This window comes from Macaca nemestrina, chromosome 7 (assembly GCF_043159975.1).
Source record: "Macaca nemestrina isolate mMacNem1 chromosome 7, mMacNem.hap1, whole genome shotgun sequence".
In the NCBI taxonomy this organism is placed as follows: Eukaryota; Metazoa; Chordata; class Mammalia; order Primates; family Cercopithecidae; genus Macaca; species Macaca nemestrina.
In genome coordinates, this window is record NC_092131.1 from 178,024,266 (window position 1) to 178,050,923 (window position 26,658).

The 26,658-nt window shown below is 46.9% G+C and overlaps 1 protein-coding gene across 1 annotated transcript in view; it reads right to left on the minus strand.

Moving 5' to 3' along the window:
• LOC105497431 (HECT and RLD domain containing E3 ubiquitin protein ligase 2) overlaps nucleotides 1-16,293 on the minus strand; it is a 222,446-nt gene extending 206,153 nt beyond the window's left edge. The window contains exons 1-2 of the mRNA XM_071067311.1: nucleotides 16,164-16,293; nucleotides 15,448-15,549 (exon numbers count right to left, since the gene is read on the minus strand). Coding sequence (XP_070923412.1) covers nucleotides 15,448-15,519 — 72 coding nt within the window. The 5' untranslated portion in view covers nucleotides 15,520-15,549; nucleotides 16,164-16,293. The remainder of the gene's footprint in view (nucleotides 1-15,447; nucleotides 15,550-16,163) is intronic.
• Between the last annotated feature and the right edge of the window lie 10,365 nt (nucleotides 16,294-26,658).

A 26,658-nucleotide genomic window follows, 5' to 3' on the forward strand; every position in this document is an offset into this window, starting at 1 on the left:
AGGGCAGTGAAGACATGCACTGGGGTTCAGTCCAGTCCCTACCACAGTGCACATAAGAGGCTAATGGTGGCCAGTACTCACAGCCCCATGTGGGCCGTGCTCCAGGAGTTACAGACTATCTTCAGGCACTCAAGGGAATATGACATTTGACCTGTGTCTTAAAGTAATAACTCAGAAAACAGAAACAGAGAAGATGAATTAAGAAGCTATCACTGGCCGGGCACAGTGGCTCACGCCTGTAATCCCAACACTTTGGGAGGCCCGAAGCAGGCGGATCACGAGGTCAGGAGATTAAGACCATCCTGGCTAACATGGTGAAACCCTGTCTGTACTAAAAATACAAAAAATTAGCCGGGCGTGGTGGCACCCGCCTATAGGCCCAGCTACTCAGGGAGCTGAGGCAAGGGAATTGCTTGAACCCAGGAGGCAGACGTTGCAGTGAGCAGAGATCGCACCACTGCACTCCAGCATGGGTGACAGAGCGGGACTGCATCTCGAAAAAAAAAAAAAAGGCTATTACCAAGGGTCCAAAAAAGAAAGGATGAGAGTCGAAGTCAAGACAGGGAAAGTATAGTCTTTAAGATTATTTCAGGCAGGGCACAACGGCTCATACCTGTAATCCCAGCACTTTGGGAGGCCAAGGTGGGCAAACTGCTTGAGCCCAGGAGTTCGAGCCAGAGCAACATGATGAAACCCGGTCTCTACAAAAAATACAAAAATTAACCAGGCGTGGTGGTGTGCACCTGTAGTCCCACTACTCAGGAGACTGAGGGAGGAGGATCACTTGAGGCTGGGGAGTTGAAGGCTACAGTGAGCCGTGATGGTGCCACTGCATTCCAGCCTGGGCAACTGAGAGTGAGACCCTGACTTAAAAAAAAAAAGGAAATTATTTCAAATCACATAAGTTGAATCAAATGTGAAAAGGAAAATAAGGGAGGGAACAGAAGAGGAATTAGAATTAGTCGTTTTGGCCGGGCGCGGTGGCTCAAGCCTGTAATCCCAGCACTTTGGGAGGCCGAGGCGGGCGGATCACAAGGTCAGGAGATCGAGACCACAGTGAAACCCCGTCTCTACTAAAAATACAAAAAAATTAGCCGGGCGCGGTGGCGGGCGCCTGTAGTCCCAGCTACTCAGGAGGCTGAGGCAGGAGAATGGCGGGAACCCGGGAGGCGGAGCTTGCAGTGAGCCGAGATCGCGCCACTGCACTCCAGCCTGGGCAACAGCGTGAGACTCCGTCTCAAAAAAAAAAAAAAAAAAAAAAAGAATTAGTCGTTTTAACCACTAAGATTTGCCCTGACTACTGAACATAAACGTGGAGTTCCTCCCCATTCCACCAACCCTCAGTAAACACAGATCCACATCTTAGTAGAGGGAGCAGGGCTAGAGACTCAACTCTGGGAGTAGTCCACAAATGGACTGTAGATGATGTCCTGGAGAAGACGCCAACACCCAAGCAGAGAGGGTGGACCACTGGCCAGCCCTGAAAGCACTCTGAGATTGCCCCACACTGGCTGGGCTCCACACATCAGTGTTGTGTGGTACAGCCTAGATTGAGAAACATTAGTGTTACAGAGGTACCATTTTAAAAAAAAAAAACAAAAAAAAAAAACGGCCAGGCGCAGTGGCTCACGCCTGTAATCCTAGCACTTCGAGAGGCCGAGGCAGGTGGATCACCTGAGGTCGGGAGTTCAAGGCCAGCCTGACCACCATGGAGAAACCCCGTCTCTACTAAAAATACAAAATTAGCCAGGATAGTGGCGCATGCCTGTAATCCCAGCTACTCAGGAGGCTGAGGCAGGAGAACTGTTTGAACCTGGGAGGCGGAGGTTGCGGTGAGCCGAGATCGCGCCACTGCACTCCAGCCTGGGCAAAAAGAGCGAAACTCCGTCTCAAAAAATAAAAATAAAAAATAAATAAATAAATAAATAAATAAAGCCAAAAGATGAAACATTTAAACACTAAGCCAAAGAGGAAGCCCGGTTTACATGGAAACAAGAATAATTACCACAGCCTTTCAATTATTACCTGGGTAGCATTGGGAAGGAAGAGGATAGGACAGACCTTGTCCTTGTGAGTGACAAGGAATTCTTTTCTGGAAGGTGGAGACTGGACTCCTGGAGGGACATGCACTGTGGAAGCCTCCTAGGAACTGATGATCCAAATGAACGGTAAGCACCATTCAAAAACCAACTTGGGCACCTTAAAGGTGGAACATCTCTAAGGCAATTAAAGCAAGCCTCACTGGAGGAGGTCTCCAAAGAGTTAGACTGTGAACAAGCAAAAGTGAAGCCCAGGAGAAGAGCTCTCCAGACCACAGACGGTACAGGATCCTGACTGAGGAAGCAGCAGCCTGGGAACAACTGGAAGACAGCCGTGGCACTGGTAAGAACAGGGACTATAGACAGGGCGTGGTGGCTCACGCTGGAATCCCGGAGCTTTGGGAGGCTAAGGCAGAAGAACTGCTTGAGGCCAAGAGTTCAAGATCAGCCTGGGCAACGTGGTAAAACCGTGTCTCTACAAAAATGTAAAAATTAGCCAAGTGCATGGCACGCACCTATAATCCCAGCTACTCAGGAAGCTACAGCAGGAGGGTTACCTGCGCCCAGGAGTTTGAGGTTACAGTGAGCTCTGATCATACCACAGCACTCCAACCTGGGTGACAGAGACCCTATTCATTAAAAAAAAAGAAAAAGAAAAAAAAAGAATGGGACTTTCAATTTGTACAGTGAGAGTATTTATTTCTACAACTGTCTCCAATTAGCTTTTCATTAATAGTTGACTTACCTAAACGTGCCCAGTAGGTTTTCAACTTTTGCCTTTTTTGATTCAGATCCCAGATGCTTCTAATTAGGTTATTTGGGCTGAGAACTCTTTTCTAATTTGATCTCACATTCCTATCTTATACCTCTGAAATGACATGGCAAGTAAAGGCACTTTCATCGTCAAAAGACCGCAGCAAGAGAGGCAGTAACAGGCTCACTTTTCGTAAGTTCGTAAACAGAAGCTCAGAGGTTCAATTACTTGACCAAAGGCCACACAACATTGAGGCTGTGAGAGGTGGGATTTGGGAAGAGGCCCAACTCCAAGGCTTATTTGCTTCCCACCAACACCATAACACACGCCCACACCTGCAGCACGGCAGCCAGGGCAAGCCTTCACACTCCCATACGTAGGCCACCAGTACTTTAATACCAATCAGAACTAGGCAAGCAAACCGTTAAGGCAATTTTTTTTTTTTTTTTTTTTTTTTTTTTTTGAGATGGAGTCTTGCTCTGTCGCCCAGGCTGGAGTGCAGTGGCGCGATCTCAGCTCACTGCAAGCTCCGCCTCCCGGGTTCACACCATTCTCCTGCCTCAGCCTCCTGAGTAGCTGGGACTACAGGCACCCGCCATCATGCCCGGCTAATTTTTTGTATTTTTAGTAGAGATGGGGTTTCACCGTGTTAGCCAGGATGGTCTCGATCTCCTGACCTCATGATCCACCCACCTCAGCCTCCCAAAGTGCTGGGATTACAGGCATGAGCCACCGCGCCCGACCCGTTAAGGCATTTATTAAAATGACTATAGTCAGGCAATAAAATCCAAAACAGAATAATGTAACAAATGAATACCTGATTAACGTATAGGTTAGAAAATGTTTCTTTTTCATATCCTTACAATTTGACAGAGAAGTAATCTGTTCAAATATTTGCAGATGAGTAAAGGTACACGGCTTTTTTTCTTAAACCTACAGAAAAATACTAAACCCCTACTGAACGGAGGACAACATATGAAAAAATGTTAAGAACAGGTTCCTAGAACAATTGGAAACGCCAGATAGGAACATTCAGTACATCGATTTGAAGATATCCTAGAAGCAGCAAGGGAGTGAGATCTTCCTAAAGCCTAAGACCCGTGAGAGGAAGAAAGAGGCCCAGAGAACCTAAGCAAGCAGGGATGAGACAGAGAAGCAAAGCGGAGCTTCTGACAGACTCCCAGGGCCCTCATACAGGAGAAAGAGGCCTGGCGGACCCCACGCTCTGAGCTGGAACCTCAAAGGACCACACACCAGAAATACAGGTGAGTGAGAAGTAGACCAGTCTTCACAGAAACCATCCCAGTTTCGCATTCTCTCAATTTCCAACGGGCCTGCAGTGACCTAGGATTGCCTAGAACATCCTCTCTGGAGGAAGATATTGCTACCCAGAGCCTCGATTTATTGCTACAATATTGTACATACAATATCTGGAACTCAAGCAAAAATAATAATGACAAAGATACAATACCACCTCATTGAAAAATGAAAAAAAGGCCGGGCGCGGTGGCTCAAGCCTGTAATCCCAGCACTTTGGGAGGCCGAGACGGGCGGATCATGAGGTCAGGAGATCGAGACCATCCTGGCTAACACGGTGAAACCCCGTCTCTACTAAAAATACAAGAAAATTAGCCGGGCGAGGTGGTGGGCGCCTGTACTCCCAGCTACTCGGGAGGCTGAGGCAGGAGAATGGCGTGAACCCGGGGGGGCGGAGCTTGCAGTGAGCCGAGATCGCGCCACTGCACTCCAGCCTGGGGCACAAAGCAAGACTCCGTCTCAAAAAAAAAAAAAAAAAAAGAAAAAAAAAAGAAAAATGAAAAAAAATAGAAGTCAATAGAATAGACCAAGAGTGGATCCTGAAAACAGAAATATACAGACTTTTGTCATGGAAGACGAGCCTGAGGAATGAACTGAAGTGCTGACATTCTGCTCAGCAGACCCCAGCTCAGGGAAATGGGGTGAGGGAAGTGGGAGAGCGAGACAAGGAGATCAGCGAAGCAACGGTATGAGGTATAGGACTTCACAGTCGGCTAAGCGTGATTTCAGCCTACTCTGCCTATGTAGGAGCCATTCTTACTTCCTTTAATTTCCTAAAAAAAGAAAAATATATATTAAAAAAGAGTGATTTTCTATTTTTCAATGGTTGAAAAATAATCAAAAGAATCATATGTCAACCAAGTGCGGTGGCTCACACCTGTAATCCCAGACTTTGGGAGGCCAAGGCGGGGACGGGGTGGGGGGGTGGATCATGAGGTCAGGAGTTCAAGACCAGCCGGGCCAACATGGGGAAACCCCGTCTCTACTAAAAATACCAAAAAAAAAAAAAATTAGCCAGGCATGGTGGTGCATGCCTGTAATCCCAGCTACTCCAGAGTCTGAGGCAGGAGAACTGCTTAAACCTGGGAGGTGGAGGTTGCAGTGAGCCAAGATCGCACCACTGCACTCCAGCCTGGGCAACAGAGGAAGACTCCCTCTCAGGAAAAAAAAGAAAAAATCATATGTCAACACATGAAAATTATATGACATTCAAATTCTGATATCTACCAAGTTTTCCTGGAATATTGCCCCACACACGTTTGGTGGCTGCTCTCGCATGACAGTGGCCAAGGTGAGTTGTTGTAAAAGAGCACGTACAGCCCACGTAAACATTTACCATCTGGTGCTTTACGGAAAAAATGTGCTGACCCTTATGTTAGTGCCACCTCTTCTCAGTGAGCTGCAAATACAACCAATTGTTCAGTCAGCACATTCACTAGGCCTATGTGGCTTTTCCAGAAGGTTTGCAAGAAGAAACTACACCATAAAATAGTCCAAGGAGGAAAGAAAAAGGGAGGAATGAAACCATTGAGTTCCCTCCTCTCTCCTTGTAAAGTGGTGAACGTTCACACCTCGGGGAATTCACACCCACACTCACCGCACCCTCCAGGCTGTCACTGGCTCCTTGGTAGGCAGTCAGGAAGCCATAATCCAACTGTCTTGTGTGACATCATAGCGGAGATTGGAGCCGAAGGGCAGCCCACAGGCATGAGTCAACCAAGAGGGACACAGAGAGGTAGCTAAGGAATCTATGGGGTCGGACAAGGTTTATAAATACACTTTTAAAAGAACTACCTTTAATACGGTCAAGCAATTAAAAGATCCTATTAACAGCCGGGCACGGTTCACGCCTGTAATCACAGCAGTTTGGGAGGCCGAGGCAGGCGGATCACGAGGTCAGGAGTTCAAGACCAGCCTGGCCAATCTGGTGAAACCCCATCTCTACTAAAAATGCAAAAATTAGCTGGGTGTGATGGCAGGCACCTGTAGTCTCAGCTACTTGGGAGGCTGAGGCAGGAGCATCACTTGAACCCAGGAGGTGAAGGCTGCAGTGAGCTGAGATTGTGCCACTGCACTCCAGCCTGGGCAAGAGAGCAAACTCCATCTCAGAAACAAAAAGATCATATTAACAATTTCAACATAGAAGTTGAAACTAGAAAAAAGTACCTAAAGTGGCAGTTAAAGAAACTGTCACACACTTCAAACTAAACATTTTAAAAGGATGTGTTTATTGTAATTATACCTCAATAAAGTTGGTATTTTTAAAAAATGGAAATTCTGGAATATAAAAATACGATAGTAAAATTTAAAACTCAATGGATTTGATTAAAAACAGACTGGGAAGGCCTGTGCTTCCTTCGCCTATAAAGGATTAATTCTGTAGAAATTACTTTCTTGCTATAATCAACTAGAAAACTGGACAGAATATACCGAAAAGGTGTTACCAAAAACTGGACAACAGACAGCCCAGAGCTGGGATCCCTAAGAGAAGGAAACACTGCCCAGAAGCAGCTTCCAGGCTGCAGCACAGGAAAGCGGACCCCAAACAGAGCCCAAAGATCTTGCTGAGTTCAGGTGACAGATCAGCTATACTTAGGCCAAAGAACAAGACGACAGCAAACTCTGGAGATGAGTGGAGGGGCCCCTTGAGTGTCTGTCTGAGTACTACTCTGGGCATAGGTTAAGAAAACTACGGAACACTGGGGAAAGAAGCACTAGAAAGTAATAAGCAGCACTGCCATGATGCACACAGTCTGGGAAAAGCCTGTGTTTCCACAAACAAGGACAGAAAGACATTCTCATACACCAAGCATCAGGCGGAGTCCTGAGAAGAGTATTGCCTTAGCAGTATGGATAAATCAGCCCAAGAGTAAAGGCTGTCGATCAGCCCTAACAAACCTTAGAATCAAGCTTTGAAAAGATCAAACTGACCCCATGTAACTTACACGTATGGCAGAACAAAACTAAGGCTCTTTAAAAAAATAAAACAAAATCCTGCATAGAACATAAAATTTATGTCTAGCATTCAATCAAAAATTAGCAGGCATGCAACCATGCCCCCATAACTACGGCAATCAATCAATAGAAGTGACCGAATCAATCAACAGAGATGGCTCTAGAAGTGATCAGAGATTACAGAATTCACAGACAAGGACATTAAAAGTTCTCATACAGAAATGCTCCCTAAGCTAATAGAAGGAAAGCATGAATGTGATAAGGGGTGAAACAGAAGATATAAAAAGGACTCAAATGGAATCTCCAGAAATGAAAATACAAAAGTGGAAATTGTGATGGATGAGGTTAACAGATGAAACACTGCATAACAGTTACAACCATAATCTACAATGTCTAAGCATATTAATCAACAAAGAGATACTCTACGCTCTCTCCCTTAACACTCATGTAGTCTAAGTTTAACAAATAACTGCTTCATGCCCACCATCAGTTGCAGGTTGATCTACAGTCACCTAGTTATCCAAAGATCTTTCTCTACTCCATTCCTAAGGAAGGGCTCATAAGAACAATACTTCCTAAGTCACAGCTCATTGAAAAGTTTGTGGGTTTTTCATCTGAAAAGTCGGTTTTGCTGGAACAAAAATGCTTGATTCACATTTTCTTTTCTTGAATGCCTTAAAAAGGTTACTCAATTTCTTCTTCATAAACAATTGTCATCTGCTGGGCTCAGTGGCTCACTGCTGTAATCCCAGAACTTTGGGAGGCCAAGGCGGGTGGATTGCCTGAGCTTAGGAGTTCAAGACCAGCCTGGGCAACATGGTGAAACCCCGTCTCTACTAAAAATGTAAAAAATTAGCTGGGTGGTGCATGCCTGTAATTCTAGCCACTTAAGAGGCTGAAGCACAAGAATGGCTTGAACCTGGGAGGTGGAGGTTGCAGTGAGCTGAGACAGTGCCACTGTATTCCAACCTGGGCAACAGAGACTGTGTCTCAAAAAAAAAAAAAAAAAAAAAAAGGAATTGTCATCAAAGTCCCATGGCTAAACCCTTTTCTTTTTTTTTTTTTTTTCCTATAACTAGTATTATTAGTTTTTTCCAAGAACCAAAGTTAAAAGTTAGTTCTTTAAAACAACAGGCCAGGCACAGTGGCTCACACATGTAATCACAGCACTTTGCAGGAGGATCCCTTGAATGCAGGAGTTTTACACCAGCCTAGACAACAAACCAAGACGCTGTCTCTACAAAAAACTTTTTTTTGCTGCATAATGCTCTCAATTAACCTGACAAAATGTCATATACAGGGTTACCACATCTTTTTTATCATTGAATTTTGAAAACAAAAATTGTTCTATTGAGGCATCTGTATTTGGATATTAGAGGTAAAGAGCACCCTTATAGTCCAAAAAACATAATGAAGATACCTATATTTACAAATTCTTCTATTTCTACCTGTCATCTATCAACTGTATTATGAACCTGAAAGCCTGAGAATAGAATTTATCAAGATATTCATGTTTATGCTTTTTTTATCTACTGTTTTTTTTTTTTTGTTTTTTTTTTTTAATGAGACGGATTCTCACTCTGTAGCCAGGCTGGAGTACAGTGGCGCGATCTTGTCTCACTACAACCTCCGCCTCCCGGGTTCAAGTGATTCTCCTGCCTCAGCTTCCTGAGTAGCTGGAACTACAGGCACGTGCCACCACGTCCAGCTAATTTTTGTATTTTTAGTAGAGATGGGGTTTCACCATGTTGGCCACGATGGTCTCATCTCCTGACCTCGTGATCCACCCACCTCGGCCTCCCAAAGTGCTGGGATTACGGGCTGAGCCACCACACCTGGCCATCTGCAGATATTTCTTTTTTTTTTTTTTTTTTTTTTTTTTTTTTGAGACGGAGTCTCGCTGTGTCGCCCAGGCTGGAGTGCAGTGGCGCGATCTCGGCTCACTGCAAGCTCCGCCTCCCGGGTTCACGCCATTCTCCTGCCTCAGCCTCCCGAGTAGCTGGGACTACAGGCGCCCACAACCGCGCCCGGCTAATTTTTTTGTATTTTTAGTAGAGACGGGGTTTCACCGTGGTCTCGATCTCCTGACCTTGTGATCCGCCCGCCTCGGCCTCCCAAAGTGCTGGGATTACAGGCGTGAGCCACCGCGCCCGGCATCTGCTGATATTTCTAAGCATGAAGTGACAATTTTTTTTTTTTTGAGACAGAGTCTTGCTGTGTTGGCCAGGCTGGAGTGCAGTGGTGTGATCCTGGCTCACTGCAACCTCTACCTCCTGGGTTCAAGCAGTTCTCCTGCCTCAACCTCCCAAGTAGCTAGGATTACAAAGGTGCACAACCACGCCTGGCTGTTTTGTATTTTTAGCAGAGACACGGTTTCATCATGTGGGCCAGGCTGGTTTCAAACTCCTGACCTCAAGTTATCCGCCCGCCTTGGCCTCCCAAAGTACTGGGATTACAGGCGTGAGCCATCGCATCCGGCCGAAGTGACAATATCTATATTCAGTAAGTTTAACTCTAAAAGCTTACATTTATGCTTAGTCATTTTTGATGATTAGATGAAGAGACAAATAAATGGTCCCAGTTTAGCTACTAATATACTCAACAAACCTTGACGGACCTAAGGGCATTATGCTGAGTAAAGAAAATCATTTCCGAAGGTCACATATCATATGATAATCTCACAATAACAAAATTATAGAGATGGAGAACAGATTAGCAGTTGTCAGGAGTTAGAGATGATGGCAGAAGAGGGGCAGGAGAGAGATCTTGTAGTGATGAAACAGTTCTGCACAGTAATTATGGTAGTAGGTATATTTATAGACACATGATAGAATGGCACGGAACTATGCACACACATTGTACCAATTTCAATTTCTGGGTTTTTATACTGTATTACAGTTACGTAAGATGTAACCACTGGGGCAGTATGCGTAAATATACAATGACCTCTCTACTTTCTTTACAACTTCCTGAGAGTCTATTATTAATTCAAAATAAAAACCTTTAAAAAAATTGCTTCATGCATATCTAATTTCCTGTGCCACTTAAAAATGAACCCAAAAATAGAAACTGTAGGAAATTCATCTGAGTGCAGCTTATGCAAGAAGGGGCAGAATAACTCCATTCTGGACCTATGCTCAAAGACATGCCCCTTTACCTTACAACAAAGCTGGCAAACGGGCATGTGTTTTAAGAATAAAAAGCTTTTAAGGTATCATGCACTGTTTTTTATGGTTCATTTGCTTAAATGACTTTTTGGTTTGCTAAAAAACTACCAATCACATCAGATTAAAAGTACTCTTACTGTAAAAATAAAAAGTGATGTGACTAACACCTCTTAGCTCTGTAATGTATTACTCTTCACGAGAGCAGCGAAGGAAAACATGGTGATTCAATAACTCCAAACAACAAGCAGAAAAGAGTGTTGAACAGGCTGGGCGTGGTGGCTCACGCCTGTAATCCTAGCACTTTGGGAGGCCGAGGCGGGCAGATCACGAGGTCAGGAGATCGAAACCATCCTGGCTAACATGGTGAAACCCCATCTCTACTAAAACTACACAAAATGAGCTGGGCATAGTGGCGGGCGCCTGTAGTCCCAGCTACTCGGGAGGCTGAGGAGGGAGAATGGCGGGAACCCAGGAGGGAGAGCTTGCAGTAAGCCAAATGGCACCACTGCACTCCAGCCTAGGTGACAGAGCGAGACTCCCTCCGTCTCAAAAAAAAAAAAAAAAAAAGTGTGTTGAGTGTTGAACAATTAAATTGTTTATATGTAATAACCAGATATATATGCCTGGCATAAAATGAGCCCTGTGTGAGAGGTTGCTGGATGTAGAGTCCTAGGCCTGACGCATCCAAATAATGTCTATGATCAAGAAGTTGATGATAAGTGCTCTCTGTAACACATGAGCATTAAAAGTTTTCATACTCCAAAAACTCTTCCTTTCTAAGTTACTAACACTTTCAAGGGCATTTCAAACAAAATTAGCTGTGGAAAACAGATCTGTTAAATCCTATGGCTAAGAAATATCTTCCTACCCCACGTATTATTCATTACCAAGGTGTCAAATCCATTTCCAATACAAAAGTCTCAAGTAGTGGAGCCCTTTCCACTCCAGCTGGGAGAGCCATCCTCAACAAGATAAGGGTAAAACCTGTGAGCACAAGGCTTCCATCTGCAATTCTTGTCTGCAGGGAAGCTCCCCAAAGAGGGAAACCATGGCTTATTCCTTAGGGTAAAACAACAGCATTCATTTCTTGCATTTAACAAGCAATGCTGGAGGAACATAAAACAAAGGTTAGCAATCACTTTTTTCATGCTACTTAGACCTGTGACACATTTTTCCTCTGGTGCACACTATCCAAAACCTAGTCATTTCCCTTACTCCTAGAAGGAATTCAGACGACTTTCTGGCCAGGTGCAGTGGCTCACGCCTGTAATCCCAGCAATTTGGGAGGCCGAGGCAGGCAGATCACTTTGAGGTCAGGAGACCAGCCAGGCCAACATGGTGAAACCCCGTCTCTACTAAAAATACAAAAATTAGTTGCGCATGCATGGTAGCACACACTTGTAATCCCAGCTACTCGGGAGGCTGAGGTGGGAGAATCACTTGAACTCAGGAGGCGGAAGTTGAAGTGAGCCAAGATTGCACCACTGCACACCAGCCTGGGCAACAGAGTAAGACTGTATCTCAAAAAAAAAAAAAAAAAAAAAGACTTTCTAATCATACTGCAAATGTGTAACAAGGGCCAGGTACTGTATATTACACTTAATAAATCAAAACAACAGGCCCTCTAAGACATAAATGGTGCTTCACTGTATGGTTATCTGCCTAACCCATCACAGGAACTCAATTCAGTATTAAACTAGTTTTAGATCAAGACACTAGAACTCATGTTTAGCAGTTATTAAATTACAATTACTAAGAAAAAAACTTCATTAGGTAAACTCCTTTACTCCAAAAAGTTTCTCAAAATACATAAACACTAATATAAAAACAATTATTAAAACAAGTTTGCCTGAATCTCAGGATTTCGGAAACATGAAAGTACTCATCTCTCACCTCTCCCACCCACTTAAAATGACAAAAACAGACCATTATAGCTAAATCAAAGGAAATGTTTAAAGAGAAACAAACCCAAAGAGTACACCAATTCTTGACCCAATTCTCTGTGCTCTGTCTTATGTAACATTACACTATGAATAACAATCCCATCATCAACAACAGATTTCTTTTTTTCTTTTTTTTTGAAACGGTTTTGTTCTCATTGCTCAGGCTGGAGTGCAATGGCGTGATCTCGACTCACTGCAACCTCCGCCACCCAGGTTCAAGCGACTCTCCTGCCTCAGCCTCCCAAGTAGCTGGGATTACAGGCATACACCACCACGCTTGGCTAATTTTGTACTTTTAGTAGAGACAGAGTTTCACCATCTTGGTCAGGCTGGCCTCCAACTCCTGACCTCAGGGGATCCACCCGCCTCGGCCTCCCAAAGTGCCAGGACAACAGGCGTGAGCCACCGCACTCGGCCCCACAACACAGTTCTAAACACTGGGCTCTCATATCTACGAACACTCAATACGTGTTTAAAAAGAAAAAGAAAAATTAGGAAAGGGCAATAACACTTTAGTGCATCTATCATCAACTACTGCTTAACAGCGTACACGACTTTTGATGAACAGTCGTACTATGTAACACTGTGTTATAAAAGGCAGATTACTTAATACTTAAAGATGGTTAACCTTGGCCGGGCGCGGTGGCTCACGCCTGTAATCCCAGCACTTTGGGAGGCCGAGACGGGCGGATCACGAGGTCAGGAGATCGAGACCATCCTGGCTAACACGGTGAAACCCCGTCTCTACTAAAATACAAAAAATTAGCCGGGCGCGGTGGCGGGCGCCTGTAGTCCCAGCTACTCCGGAGGCTGAGGCAGGAGAATGGCGTGAACCCGGGAGGCGGAGCTTGCAGTGAGCTGAGATCCGGCCACTGCACTCCAGCCTGGGTGACAGAGCAAGACTCCGTCTCAAAAAAAAAAAAAAAAAAAAAAAAAAAAAAAAAGATGGTTAACCTTAGGGAGGAGGAAAATACACTGACACACAGAAAATATTTCAAACACTTCTTTTTGCTGTTGATAAGGAGTTCCAAAAGTAGTTTTTCCAAGCCATTTCCAAATAAAAGTAGCTTGGGGGTAAACGATTGTCTACTGAAATATTACTGTTATTATTTATTTAATAATGTCCTGAGAAGCTTGCAATTATCTCATTAAATCAAAAAATTAATATCTACGGCCAACATTGTTTCCTCATATTCTTGATGTGAAAATCTGAGCACTCCTCTTAATAAGGAGTTACAGGCCGGGCGCGGTGGCTCAAGCCTGTAATCCCAGCACTTTGGGAGGCCGAGACGGGCGGATCACAAGGTCAGGAGATCGAGACCATCCTGGCTAACACGGTGAAACCCCGTCTCTACTAAAAAATACAAAAAAATAGCCGGGCGCGGTGGCGGGCGCCTGTAGTCCCAGCTACTCCGGAGGCTGAGGCAGGAGAATGGCGTGAACCCGGGAGGCGGAGCTTGCAGTGAGCTGAGATCCGGCCACTGCACTCCAGCCTGGGTGACAGAGCAAGACTCCGTCTCAAAAAAAAAAAAAAAAAAAAAAAAAAAAAAAAAAAAAAAAAAAAAAGATGGTTAACCTTAGGGAAGAGGAAAATACACTGACACACAGAAAATATTTCAAACACTTCTTTTTGCTGTTGATAAGGAGTTCCAAAAGTAGTTTTTCCAAGCCATTTCCAAATAAAAGTAGCTTGGGGGTAAACGATTGTCTACTGAAATATTACTGTTATTATTTATTTAATAATGTCCTGAGAAGCTTGCAATTATCTCATTAAATCAAAAAATTAATATCTACGGCCAACATTGTTTCCTCATATTCTTGATGTGAAAATCTGAGCACTCCTCTTAATAAGGAGTTACAGGCCGGGCGCGGTGGCTCAAGCCTGTAATCCCAGCACTTTGGGAGGCCGAGACGGGCGGATCACAAGGTCAGGAGATCGAGACCATCCTGGCTAACACGGTGAAACCCCGTCTCTACTAAAAAATACAAAAAAATAGCCGGGCGCGGTGGCGGGCGCCTGTAGTCCCAGCTACTCCGGAGGCTGAGGCAGGAGAATGGCGTGAACCCGGGAGGCGGAGCTTGCAGTGAGCTGAGATCCGGCCACTGCACTCCAGCCTGGGTGACAGAGCAAGACTCCGTCTCAAAAAAAAAAAAAAAAAAAAAAAAAAAAAAAAAAAAAAAAGATGGTTAACCTTAGGGAAGAGGAAAATACACTGACACACAGAAAATATTTCAAACACTTCTTTTTGCTGTTGATAAGGAGTTCCAAAAGTAGTTTTTCCAAGCCATTTCCAAATAAAAGTAGCTTGGGGGTAAACGATTGTCTACTGAAATATTACTGTTATTATTTATTTAATAATGTCCTGAGAAGCTTGCAATTATCTCATTAAATCAAAAAATTAATATCTACGGCCAACATTGTTTCCTCATATTCTTGATGTGAAAATCTGAGCACTCCTCTTAATAAGGAGTTACAGGCCGGGCGCGGTGGCTCAAGCCTGTAATCCCAGCACTTTGGGAGGCCGAGACGGGCGGATCACAAGGTCAGGAGATCGAGACCATCCTGGTGAACACGGTGAAACCCCGTCTCTACTAAAAAATACAAAAAAAAAAACTAGCCGGGCGAGGCGGTGGGCGCCTGTAGTCCCAGCTACTCGGGAGGCTGAGGCAGGAGAATGGCATAAACCCGGGAGGCGGAGCTTGCAGTGAGCTGAGATCCGGCCATTGCACTCCAGCCTGGGCGACAGAGCGAGACTCCGTCTCAAAAAAAAAAAAAAAAAAAAAAAAAAAAAATGAGTTACAAATACAAAACAAACAGCTCAACTGAACTGACTCTTATCTCTCTAGAAACACAAACACAAGACCTCATAAAATGGGTTTCTACAGGCCATAATTACTACAACTTACTTCTCCAATTTTCCCCTCCACAGTTAACTAAACAGCTCAAAAACTATCAGTAACAACAGTCACTATCATATGGTTAGGAATGTGACTTTTCTTAACCACTACTAATAAATAGGAAAAAAAATTTTGCCTATGAATAAATCTCAAGTTTCCTGCACTTGCAAGAAACTAATTAAAAGGCAGCCCTGCACAACCTACAAAAAGAGCCATGAAGACTGTTACATTTTAAGTTACAGGAAACAAACCTGCTCCTCTAATTCAGCAAGATACAACTGACTTCCCTTTACATACCCTAAAAAAAAGCCTTACACGAGAAATTTAAACATGGAAGCAGAAACACACTAAGAAAAAGACATGTCAAACCCCACCTGTATATCTGTTTTCAACCATTTGGAGTCAAGGCGAGCCTGGGCAGCCAAACAGAAAGAGTCAGAGGGCATCTTTTCTCCAGTTTCCTCCAGTTCTCAGGCCTGCAAGTAAACATACATGTTGAAGACCTAACTCTTTTTAATAGTTTACAAAGACACTCCCGAAAGGTTTAACGCAGAAAAAAAGAGAGAGAGAGAGAAAACAGAAAGGGGGAAGAGAAGAGCTGGGGGAGGGGAGTGAAGGGGAGAGAGGGAAAGAGGGAAGAGATGGAGGGGAGGGAGGTGGGGAAGGGAAAGCCTCCTTCCAAGGTAGGCAGGGTGTGCCGAGTTTCTGCACTACGCTGGCGAGACCTTGAGAATGGACGGTCAGAGGAGGCCAAGTCACAATGTCATCCCCCTGCCCTCAAATCCAAAAGGCACACACACCCGACAGGAGGCCCATCGTTTTAAAGACAAATGACAGCAGCATGAATCTGCCGCTTTACCCCACAGCAGGGCGCGTGCGTGAAACAAATTACTCAAAAGGATCGCCTGCAGAAAAACCCACAGCCACCACCACTTAGAGATGGAGAGAGGCCCGAGGCTGCGCCGCGGGCGGTCCGCGCAGGCCCCGGTGCAGCCGCCGCGCCCACGCCCGCCTCCCGGGCTCGGCCGCCCGCCAGCCCCGCGCCCGCACCGCCTCCGCCGCCGGCCGCCCCGGTGCCCCAGGCCAAGACCTGACGCGCAGGGCCAGGTCGCCTCGCCCCGCCGGCGCGCGGACGCAGCCTCCCAGGAGCCGCTGGCTCAGCCGGCGCCCGCGATCCCGGCGCCTCTCGCGGCCCGAGGGGCGGGCTGACGCGGGACTGCCGCCCCCCGCGTACGGCCAATCGCAACGAGGCTGCTCCGCGGGCGCAGCCAATGGGGAAGAGGAGCCCTTCGCGTCTCCTCCCGACTCTCCCGCTTCCTGCAATCCCGCTTATCTTCCTACTTGGAGCGACCCGGCTGCGGCCAGGGCCAACCGCGGGCGCCGGAAGGCGGGATTTCCGCCGGACGCATGCCTGCCCTCACTCCCACGGGAGACTTCCTGGCCCCGAGCGCTCTTAATCTCGCGGCGGCGGGTGGCCGCGCTCACACTGACTGGAGCTGTCCAGGGCGCTGGTCGATTGGCGAGACCAGTTCTCCTGGAGATGAGACCGGATCTTCGTGCGGTCGGCTCTCTCGGGCCTGAAGAGCTTCCTCCTATGTGTTCAACTGAATGCAGCAGAAGTCTTGGGCAGATTACATGGAGCAGCTGTGGAAGCACTGCGCAGGGAATCCAAGAAGGAAACAGACCTCCAGCGACCACAAAACAAAAGTGAAGAAACATAAAACAATATAGGCCGGGCATGGTGGCTCACGTCTGTAATTTTCAGCGCTTTGGGACGCCGAAGCGGGAGGATCCCTCGAAGCCAGGAGTTGGAGGATCCCATGTTGCCAGACTGGGTAACATAGCAAGACCCCATCTCTAAAAAAAACAAAAAACTTAACAATTAGCCAGGTGTGGTGGCACACACCTGTGATCCCAGCTGCTCAGGAGGCTGAGACAAGAGAATCGCCTGAGCTGGGAGGTCAATGCTACAGTGAGCTGAGATCATGCCACTGCACTCCAGCCTGGGTGACAGAGTGAGATCCTGCCTGTAAGAACCTGCCGGGCGTGGTGGCTCATGCCTGTAATCCCAGCACTTTGGGAGGTCGAGGCAGGTGGATCATTTGAGGTCAGGAGTTCAAAACCAGCCTGGCCAACATCGTGAGACCCCTTCTCTACTAAAAATACAAAGATTAGCCAGGTGTGGTGGCCCGTGCCTGTAATCCCAGCTACTCGGGAGGCTGAGGCAGAAGAATCGCTTGAAGCCGGGAGGCGGAGGTTACAGTGAGCCGAGATTGCACCCCTGCACTCCAGCCTGGGGACAGAGGCTGCACCACTGCAGCCTTGACTTACCGGCTTCAGGTGGTTCTCCCACCTCAGCCTTGCCAGTAGCTGGGACTGCGGGCACTTGCAACCACGCCTGGCTAATTTTTGTATTTTTTGTAGAGACAGGATTTCGCCATGTTGACCAGGCTGGTCTTGAACTCCTGGGCTCAAGTGACCCACCCGCCTCAGTCTCCCAAAATGCTGGGATTACAGGTGTGAGTCACTGCACTCGGCTAATAGTAATGAACTTGAACAGAAGGAAAGACATTATTTTATTGATTATGTTTTATCTACACTTTCTAATTTTTCTGAACATGTAAAGATAAAATTCTATTCTTAAAACTCAATAAGACCTCAGAACAAAAAAATTAGAGTTGGCCGGGCGCGGTGGCTCAAGCCTGTAATCCCAGCACTTTGGGAGGCCGAGACGGGCGGATCACGAGGTCAGGAGATCGAGACCATCCTGGCTAACACGGTGAAACCCCGTCTCTACTAAAAAGTACAAAAAACTAGCCGGGCGAGGTGGCGGGCGCCTATAGTCCCAGCTACTCGGGAGGCTGAGGCAGGACAATGGCGTGAACCCGGGAGGCGGAGCTTGCAGTGAGCCGAGATCGCGTCACTGCACTCCAGCCTGGGCAACAGAGCCGAGACTCCGTCTCAAAAAAAAAAAAAAAAAAAAAAAATTAGAATATAAGTATTTAGTTAACTTGTACAAATTTGGTTTCTGGAAAAATAATGGAATAGATTTTCTGAGGAAAAAAATCCACCACTTTGGCCGGGCGCAGTGGCTTACACCTGTAATCCCAGCACTTTGGGAGGCCCAGGCAGTGGATAACCTGAGGTCAGGAGTTCTAGACCAGCCTGACCAACATGAAGAAACCCCCATCTCTACTGAAAATACAAAAATTAGCCAGACCTGGTGGCACGCGCCTGTAATCCCAGCTACTCAGGAGGCTGAGGCTGGAGAATCGCTTGAACCCAGGAGGCAGAGGTTGCAGTGAGCTGAGATCACACCATAGGACTCCAGCCTGGGTGACAAGAGCAAAACTCTGTGTCAAAAAAAAAAAAAAGGAAAAGGATACAAAAGTACAACATTAAAATAGTAACCAAAAAAGAGCTGAAGTGGCTGTACTAATATGTAATACACTTTAAATTAAAGCAGGGCTGGGCATGGTAGCTCACGCCTGTAATCCCAGCACTGTTGGAGGTGGAGGCAGAGAGGCCAGAAGTTTGAGATCAGCCTGAGCAAGATGGCATAATCCCATCTCTACAAAAAATACAAAAATTAGGCAGGCATGGTGGTGCCCATCTGTGTTCCCAGCTATTTGGGAGGCTGAGGTGGGAGGATCATGTGAACTGGGAGGTTGAGGCTGCAGTGAGCTAAGAGATTGGGCCCCTGCACTCTACCCTGGGCATCAGAGTGAGACCCTGTCTGAAAATTTTAAAAAAATAAAAAATGAGATTGAGAGACAAAAAAGGACATCTTTTTTTTTTTTTTTTTTTTTTTAGATGGAGTTTCGCTATCGTTGCCCAGGCTGGAGTGCAATTGTGCAATCTTGGCTCACTGCAACCTCCGCCTCCCCGGTTCAAGTGATTCTCCTGCCTCAGCCTCCCAAGTAGCTGGCACTACATGTGCCTGCCATCACGCCTGGCTAATTTTTGTATTTTGGTACAGATGGGGTTTCACCACGTTGGCCAGGCTGGTCTCGAACTCCTGACCTCAGGTGATCCACCAGCCTTGGCCTCCCAAAGTGCTGGGATTACAGATGTGAGCCACCGCACCAGCTGAAACCCTCATTTTAAAAAAGGCTGGGTCACGCATCATGGCTCATGCCTGTAATCCCAGCACTTTGACAGACCTACACGGACGGATCACCTGAGGTCAGGAGTTCGAGACCAGACTGACCAATGTGGTGAAACCCCATCTCTACCAAAAATACAAAAATTAGCCAGGCTTGGTGGCACGCACCTGTAATCCCAGCTACTCAGGAGGCTGAGACAGGAGAATTGCTTGAATCCAGGAGGCGGAGGTTGCAGTGAGCCAAGATCATGCTACCGCACTGCAGCCTGGGTGGCAGACTGAGATACCATCTCAAAAAATAAATAAATAAAGCCTGGCTGCCAGATGTGGTGCAGAGGCCTAGTTTGTTGACTCCTGTACTTAAGATGTAAAACTCTAAAAAACAGTGAGGCGCAGGAGCAGCAAAATTGGTCCCTGAGCACTGTCTTTATAATAACATGTTACACTGTGTTTTTTTTGTTTTGTTTTTTGTTTCTTTGTTTTTTTGTTTTGTTTTTTCTTTGTTTCTTTGAGGCGGAGTTTTGCTCTTGTTGCCCAGGCTGGAGTGCGATGACGTGATCTCAGCTCACAACAACATCAGCCTTCCAGATTCAAGCCATTCTCCTGCCTCAGCCTCCCAAGTAGCTGGGATTTCAGTCATGCAACACCACACCCAGCTAATTTTGCACTTTTAGTAGGGACGGTGTTTCTCCATGTTGGTCGGGCTGGTCTCGAACTCCTGACCTCAAGTGATCTACCCGCCTCAGCCTCCCAAAGTGCTGGGATTACAGGTGTGAGCCACCGCACCTGGCCTTTTTTTTTTTTTTTTTTTTTTTTTTTCAGACAGAGTCTGACTCCTTCACCCAGGCTAGAGTGCAGTGGCACTATCTCAGTTCACTGTAACCTCTGCCTCTCCAGGCTCAGGAAATTCTCCTGCCTCAGCCTTCCTAGTAGCTGGGATTACTGGCATGCACCACGATATCTGACTAATTTTTGTATTTTTAGTAGAGATGGGGTTTCACCATGTTGGCCAGGCTGGTCTCAAATTCCTGACCTCAATTGATCTGCCCTCCTCGGCCTCCCAAAGTGCTGGGATTATAGGCCTGACCCACCACATATGACCCTGTGTGTTTTATGTACGTTTCTATATGTGTTATATTTCACAATAAACTAAATATTAAAACAAAGAATAACTGATAGCTCTGCACAATCAAAGGCATTTAAATTTCACCCTCACAAATAATTTTTTTTTTTTTGAGACGGGGTCACACTCTGTTACCTAGGCTGAAGTGCAGTGGCACCACCTTGGTTCACTGCAGCCTTGACCTCCCAGGCCCAGGCGATCCTTCTACCTCAGTCTCCCGAGTAGCTGGGACTCTAGGCACACTCCACCACACACCCGCCTCATTTTTGTATTTTTGGTAAAGATGGGGTTTCATCTTGTTGACCAGGCTGGTCTCGAACTCCTGGGATCAAGGAATCCACCAACCTTGGCTTTCCAAAGTGCTGATATTACAGGTGTGAGCCACTGCACCTGGCCAAGAATTGTTTCTTCTCCTTAACTAGGTAGAGACTTCTGCAGAAATGCTGGGAGATCTTTGGAGAGGGAAGATATTTCAAATAAAAAGTTTAATACTTGGCCGGGCATGGTGGCTTAAGCCTGTAATCCCAGCACTTTGGGAGGCTGAGGCGGGCAGACCACGAAGTCAGGAGATCGATACCATCCTAGCTAACACGGTGAACCCCATCTCTACTAAAGAAATACAAAAAATTAGCCAGGCATCGTGGCGGGCACCTGTAGTCGCAGCTACTTGGGAGGCTGAGGCAGGAAAATGGCGTGAACCTGGGAGGCGGAGCTTGCACTGAGCTAAGATCATGCCACTGCACTCCGGCCTGGGTGACTGAGCAAGACTCCGTCTCAAAAAAAAAAAAAAAAAAAAAAAAATTAATACTTTGGGAGGCCAACGCGGGTGGATCACGAGGTCAGGAGTTCAAGACCAGCCTGGCCAAGATGGTGAAACCCCATCTCTACCAAAAATACAAAAATTAGCCAGGCATGGTGGCAGGTACCTGTAATCCCAGCTACTCAGGAGGCTAAGGCAGAACTGCTTGAACCCGGGCGGCAGAGGTTGCCGTGAGCCAAGATAGCACCACTGCACTCCAGCCTTGGCAATAAGAGTCAGACTCCATATAAAAAAAAAAAAAATTAATCTAGTTCTAAACCTCATTTTGAATCCACCCATATTACTCTGAAATACATTGATCTTTCCTGTGGCTAAAACCTTAAAGATTAGCCAGTAACTCCCATTGCACTTGAAGAAATCCAATCTCCTGGCTGTGGCCCCTCATTAGGCTGCTGTTGGCCAACCTCGGTGCCTCTAGTTTGTGTACAACGCATATGTCAACTTACAATAAATCATACAAGGCTTTTTTAGCTCTAAAAGGCTATTATTCACTAGTTGCTGTGTGAATCAGTATTTCTGGGTGTAATTAGAAATTATCAGAGTTGATGCCCAAGACTCATCTCAACCAGCACGGGGGAGGCATCTGCTCCTTTTATGGTCAGTGACTCTGGGCCTCCTTCTGCTGGGCTCAGTCCTGAGGTGGGTCTGACTCAGCTCAGAGCTGTGCACCCCTAGTCCTCCTCTCAGCTCAGAGCTGTGCACCCCTCGTTCTCCTCCCCAACTTGCTTGAGTGCTCTTTAGGATGGGGCTGAACACGGCCTTCTCGAAACCACTTGGCTCCACCACAGGCCCTGAGAACTGATTGGGTCACTCTGGTGGGCTCCCCAGCCCTAGCCAAGAAGGGTTTCTCTAGGGAGACTGCCCCTAACTCATGAGACCTGGAGCCCCAAAGATCCTGACCAGGGGGCTGCCTCCTCCAGGGAGGGGCCACCCGCCCCCACCCAGCTCCCTTCACAGAGACCCATCCGACAGAGCTGAGAAAAACCATGCCGCATAAATGAATAAATAAATAAATAACGATGCCGGGTACCTGTGGATTCTGTAATTCCTGAAAGAGGGCAGAGTGGCTGGCTCACAGCAAGCGCAGTAGCAGGTACTGCTCCCTGGCCAGGCTGTGCTCTGTCTCCTGGTTGGGAGCCCTAGGGGACAAGAAAAGCCAGAGGAGACCAGCTCGCCCAGAAGGCACCTCTCCACCCCTTCCCCAGAGTTTCTGGGACACGAAGCCCACCTGAGGGACATGTGCCTCCTTGGGAGTTGTACCAGGCCTCCTTCCTGATCTGGCCATGCAGTGGTTTTCAGTGCCAGAAATAGATGAATAGAATAGGCCCTTTATTGGATGTCCTTCAGGAACACGCACACTTCTTTGGATCTCTCCAGCATTTTATCTCTATTTAAAGTTAAATGCTGTGTTATACCGAGTATTGGAAAAGATGTAGAAGTACAAGAACTGTCAAGCTGGCAGTAGCATAAAGTTGTATAAGCACATTGGAAACCTGTTTGGCAGTTTCTACTAAAGCTAAATATATGCCTACCTTCAGAAATTCCATCCTAAGCATGTACACAAGATAAATGAATGCAAATGTCCACAAAAAGACTTATATAAGAATGCTCATTGCCATTTTTATTCATAAGAGCCCCAAATGAAAACCACCGAAATGTCCAACAGGAGAGTGAATAAATGGTGATACATTCACATCATGGAATACTACACAGCCAAAAAAGAAAAACGAAGGGGCAGGAACATTCCACGACATGGGTGAACAGAGGGAGCCAGGTATGAGAAACACTGCACCATCCCACTGAGATGAAGCGCAGGAAGAAGAACTGATGACGAAGTCCGAAGAGTAGTTTCCTTTGTGGGAAAGTGTAGATCAGGAAGGAGCCTTCTGGGGTACTAGAAATCTGCTGTATATTGGCTGGGTGCAATGGCTCACGCCGGTAATCCCAGCACTTCGGGAGGCCTAGGTGAGAGAGTCGCTTGAGCCCAGGAGTTAGAGACCAGCTTGGGCAACATAGCGAGATCCCATCTCTACAAAAAATTAAAAATTAGCATGGCACGCTGGTGTGCGCCTGTAGTCTCAGCTACTCAGGAGGCTGAGGCAGGAGGATCGCTTGAGCTCAAGAGTTTGAGAATGCAGTGAGCTATGATTGTGCCAGTGCACTCCAGCCTATAATTTCCGTGACTGAGCAAGACCAGTCGCAAAAAAAGAAAAAAGAAAAAGAAAAAAAGAAAAAAAAAAGAAAGTAAGGGAAAGGAAAGGAAGAGAAGAAAGGAAAAGAAAAGAAAAGAGAAAAGAAAAGGAAGGCTGAGCACGGTGTTTCACATCCATAATCACAGCACTTTGGCAGGCCAAGATAGGTGAATCACTTGAGGCTGGGAGTTTGAGGCCAGCCTGGACAACATAACAAAACCAAAAATACAAAAATTAACCAGGCATGTTGGAACATGCCTGTAATCCCAGCTACTCAGGAGGCTGAGGCATGAAAATCCCTTGAACTCGGCAGGTGGAGGTTGCAGTGAGCCGAGATCGCGTCACTGCACTCCAGCCTGGGTGACAGAGTAAGACTCTGTCTCAAAAAAAAGAAAAAAAAAATTCCATTAGTAAACATAGAATGATTGAATTATAAAAATCACTATTTTGGGCTGGGCACAGTGGCTCACGCCTGTAATCCTGGTATGACATTGTGAGGCTGAGGAGGGCAGATCATGAGGTAAGGAGATCGAGGCCATCTTGGCCAACATGGTGAAGCCCTGTCTCTACTCAAAATACAAAAATTAGCTGTGGTGGTGGTGCATGCCTTTAATCCCAGATACTCAGGAGGCTAAAACAGGAGAATCAATTGAACCCAGGAGGCAGAGGTTGCAGTGAGCCAAGATCGCGCCACTGCACTCCAGCCTGGCAACAGAGTGAGACTCCATCTCAGAAAAAAAAAAAAAAAAAAAATCACCATTTTGTGGTATTTAATTAATTTATTGAGGCAAAGATGGTAATGGATGAAACTACTGTATTAGATGAGAGGATGACGGGGATGTTTGCAGTGAAGGAGTCAGTTTCTCACCACCTGAATTATTTGAACTTAGCACCACTAAAAGTGGAGCAATCAGGTACAGACTGCCTGCAGACCTGATGCAATAGAAATCACTGACACCATCTAGTTCGTTTTTTTGTTTTTGTTTTTCTTTTCTTTTCTTTTTTTTTTTGACGCAGAGTCTCACTGTGTCACTGAGGCTAGAGTGCAGTGGCATGATATCGGCTCACTGCAATCTCCACCCCCCTGGTTTAAGTGCCTCAGCCTTCTGAGCAGCTGGGATTACAAGAATCTGCCACAACACCTGGCTAATTTTTATACTTTTAGTAGAGACAGGGTTTCACCATGTTGGCCAGGCTGGTCTCGAACCCCTGACCTCTAGTGATCCGCCTGCCTCGGCCTCCCAAATTTCTGGGATTATAGGTGTAAGCCACCATGCCCAGTCTATTCCATATTTTAAATATTAAAAAGTAGAACCTGGCCAGGTGTGGTGGCTCACACCCGTAGTCCTAGCACTTTGGAAGGCTGAAGTAGGAGGATCGCTTGAGCCCGGGAGTTCAAGACCAGCCTGGGCAACAGAACAAGACTCCATAGTGGGGGAAAAAAAAAAGAATTAGTACTTTTGTCTAGGATGTTGTTCAGAAGAGTTAGAATAGCGGGTCTGAGACTACTGTCCTTAGAGAGGGCTGCTTGCAAATTTGGCATCTAGAAACTTGGGTTTAGAGAGGGCTATCACCATTCCTTACCTAATAAGAGTGGCTCACTGTGCCTAAACTGTTTGTAGAAACAACATAGTTTATGTTGCTTTCTTTTATTTTATTTATTTATTGAGACAGAGTCTCCTTCTGTCACCCAGGCTGGAGTGCAGTGGCGTGAATTCTGCTCACTGCAACCTCTGCCTCCCAGGTTCAAGCGATTCTCCTGCCTCAGCCTCCTAAGTAGCTGAGATTACAGGCATACACCACCACACACAGCTAAATGTTGTATTTTTAGTAGAGATGGGGTTTCACCATGTTGGCCAGGCTGATGTCAAACTCCTGACCTCAAGTGATCCACCCGCCTTGGCCTCCCAAAGTGCTGGGATTACAGGCCTGAACCACTGCGCCTGGCTGCGCTTTCCTTCAGAATGCTGCTGTCCTTTGGGGTGAGACAAGGGGCCTTCCTGGTGAACACGGCCCGGGGCGGCCTGGCGGACGAGAAGGCGTTGGCCCAGCGCGGCCCTGGACGTGCAGGAGCCAGAACCCTTCAGCTTTAGCCAGGCCCCCCAGGATGCGGCCAGTCTCTTCTGCACCCCTCACGCTGCGTGGTACCGCCAGCAGGCATCCACCGAGGTGCGCGAGGCGGGGCCGGGAGATCCGCAGAGCCGTCCCGGGCCGGATCCCAGACGGCCTGAAGAACCGTGTCAACAAGGACCATCTGGCGGCCGCCACCCACTGGGCCGGCAGGGACCCCGCGTGGTGCCCCTGAGCTCAACCGGGCCGCCTACAGGGGCCCTCCGGGCGCGGTGGGCGTGGCTCCCACTGGCAACGCCCCACTGGCGTCCCGGCTGCTGCGGAAGGTGCGTCTCCAGCGCCGCGTCCCTGTCCCACGCCTGCCCCCGTGGCCCGCCCGCCCCACGCCCCTTCTCCTGGCCGAACCGTGGAGCCCGAGGTGGACAGAGGCCACGCCAGAGACCAGCTGTAGCTCCCGCGCCTGGGCGGAGGGCCCGGAAACCCTCGGACCAGAGTATGTGGAGGAGGCGCCTGCGTGGCGGCCCTGGCACTGCTGGGCTGTCAGGAGGAGGCAGGGGGCAGCGCTGGGCCTCGTGTGGGTTGTCGTCCGTCCTGTGGGCGCTCTGCCCTGTGTCCTTTGCGTTCCTCATTAAGCAGAAGTCAGTAGTTATTCTGCCATGAACCTTCTTGTCTGTGTAGTTTTTAGAACATTGCAAAGGATCTGTTTGCTTAGCTGTCAACAAAAAGAAAGCCTGAAGCAGCATTCGGAAGTCAATTTGAGGGTTTTTTTAGTTGTGGTTTGTTTGTTTGTTTGTGTTTTTTATGTTGGAACGTGCCCCGGAATGAGGCAGTTGGCAAACTTCTCAGGACAATGAATCCTTCCTGTTTTTCTTTTTATGCCACACAGTGCATTCTTTTTTCTACCTGCTTATTTTTAGAATAATTTAGAAAAACAAAATGAAGGCTGTTTTTCCTAATTTTGGCATGAATCCCCCGCCTTGTACCAAATGAAGACGGCATCACGAAGCAGCTCCAAGAGGAAAAGCTTGGGCATGCCCAGCATGCCTGCTGCCCATCGACGTCTGTCCTGGGGACATGGAGGGTACCCATCGTCCCAGCCCGCACCAGTGCCGTCCTACTGATGTGGTAGGCTAGCAATATTTTGGTTAAAATCATGTTTGTCACTGTAACCATTTGTATGAATTAAAGAAATAAAAATCCCGGAAAAAGAGAAAAAAAAGAGAGAGAGAGACAGTGAGGCTACTGAGCAGAGTGGCCTCAGGCAGTGGCCTCAGA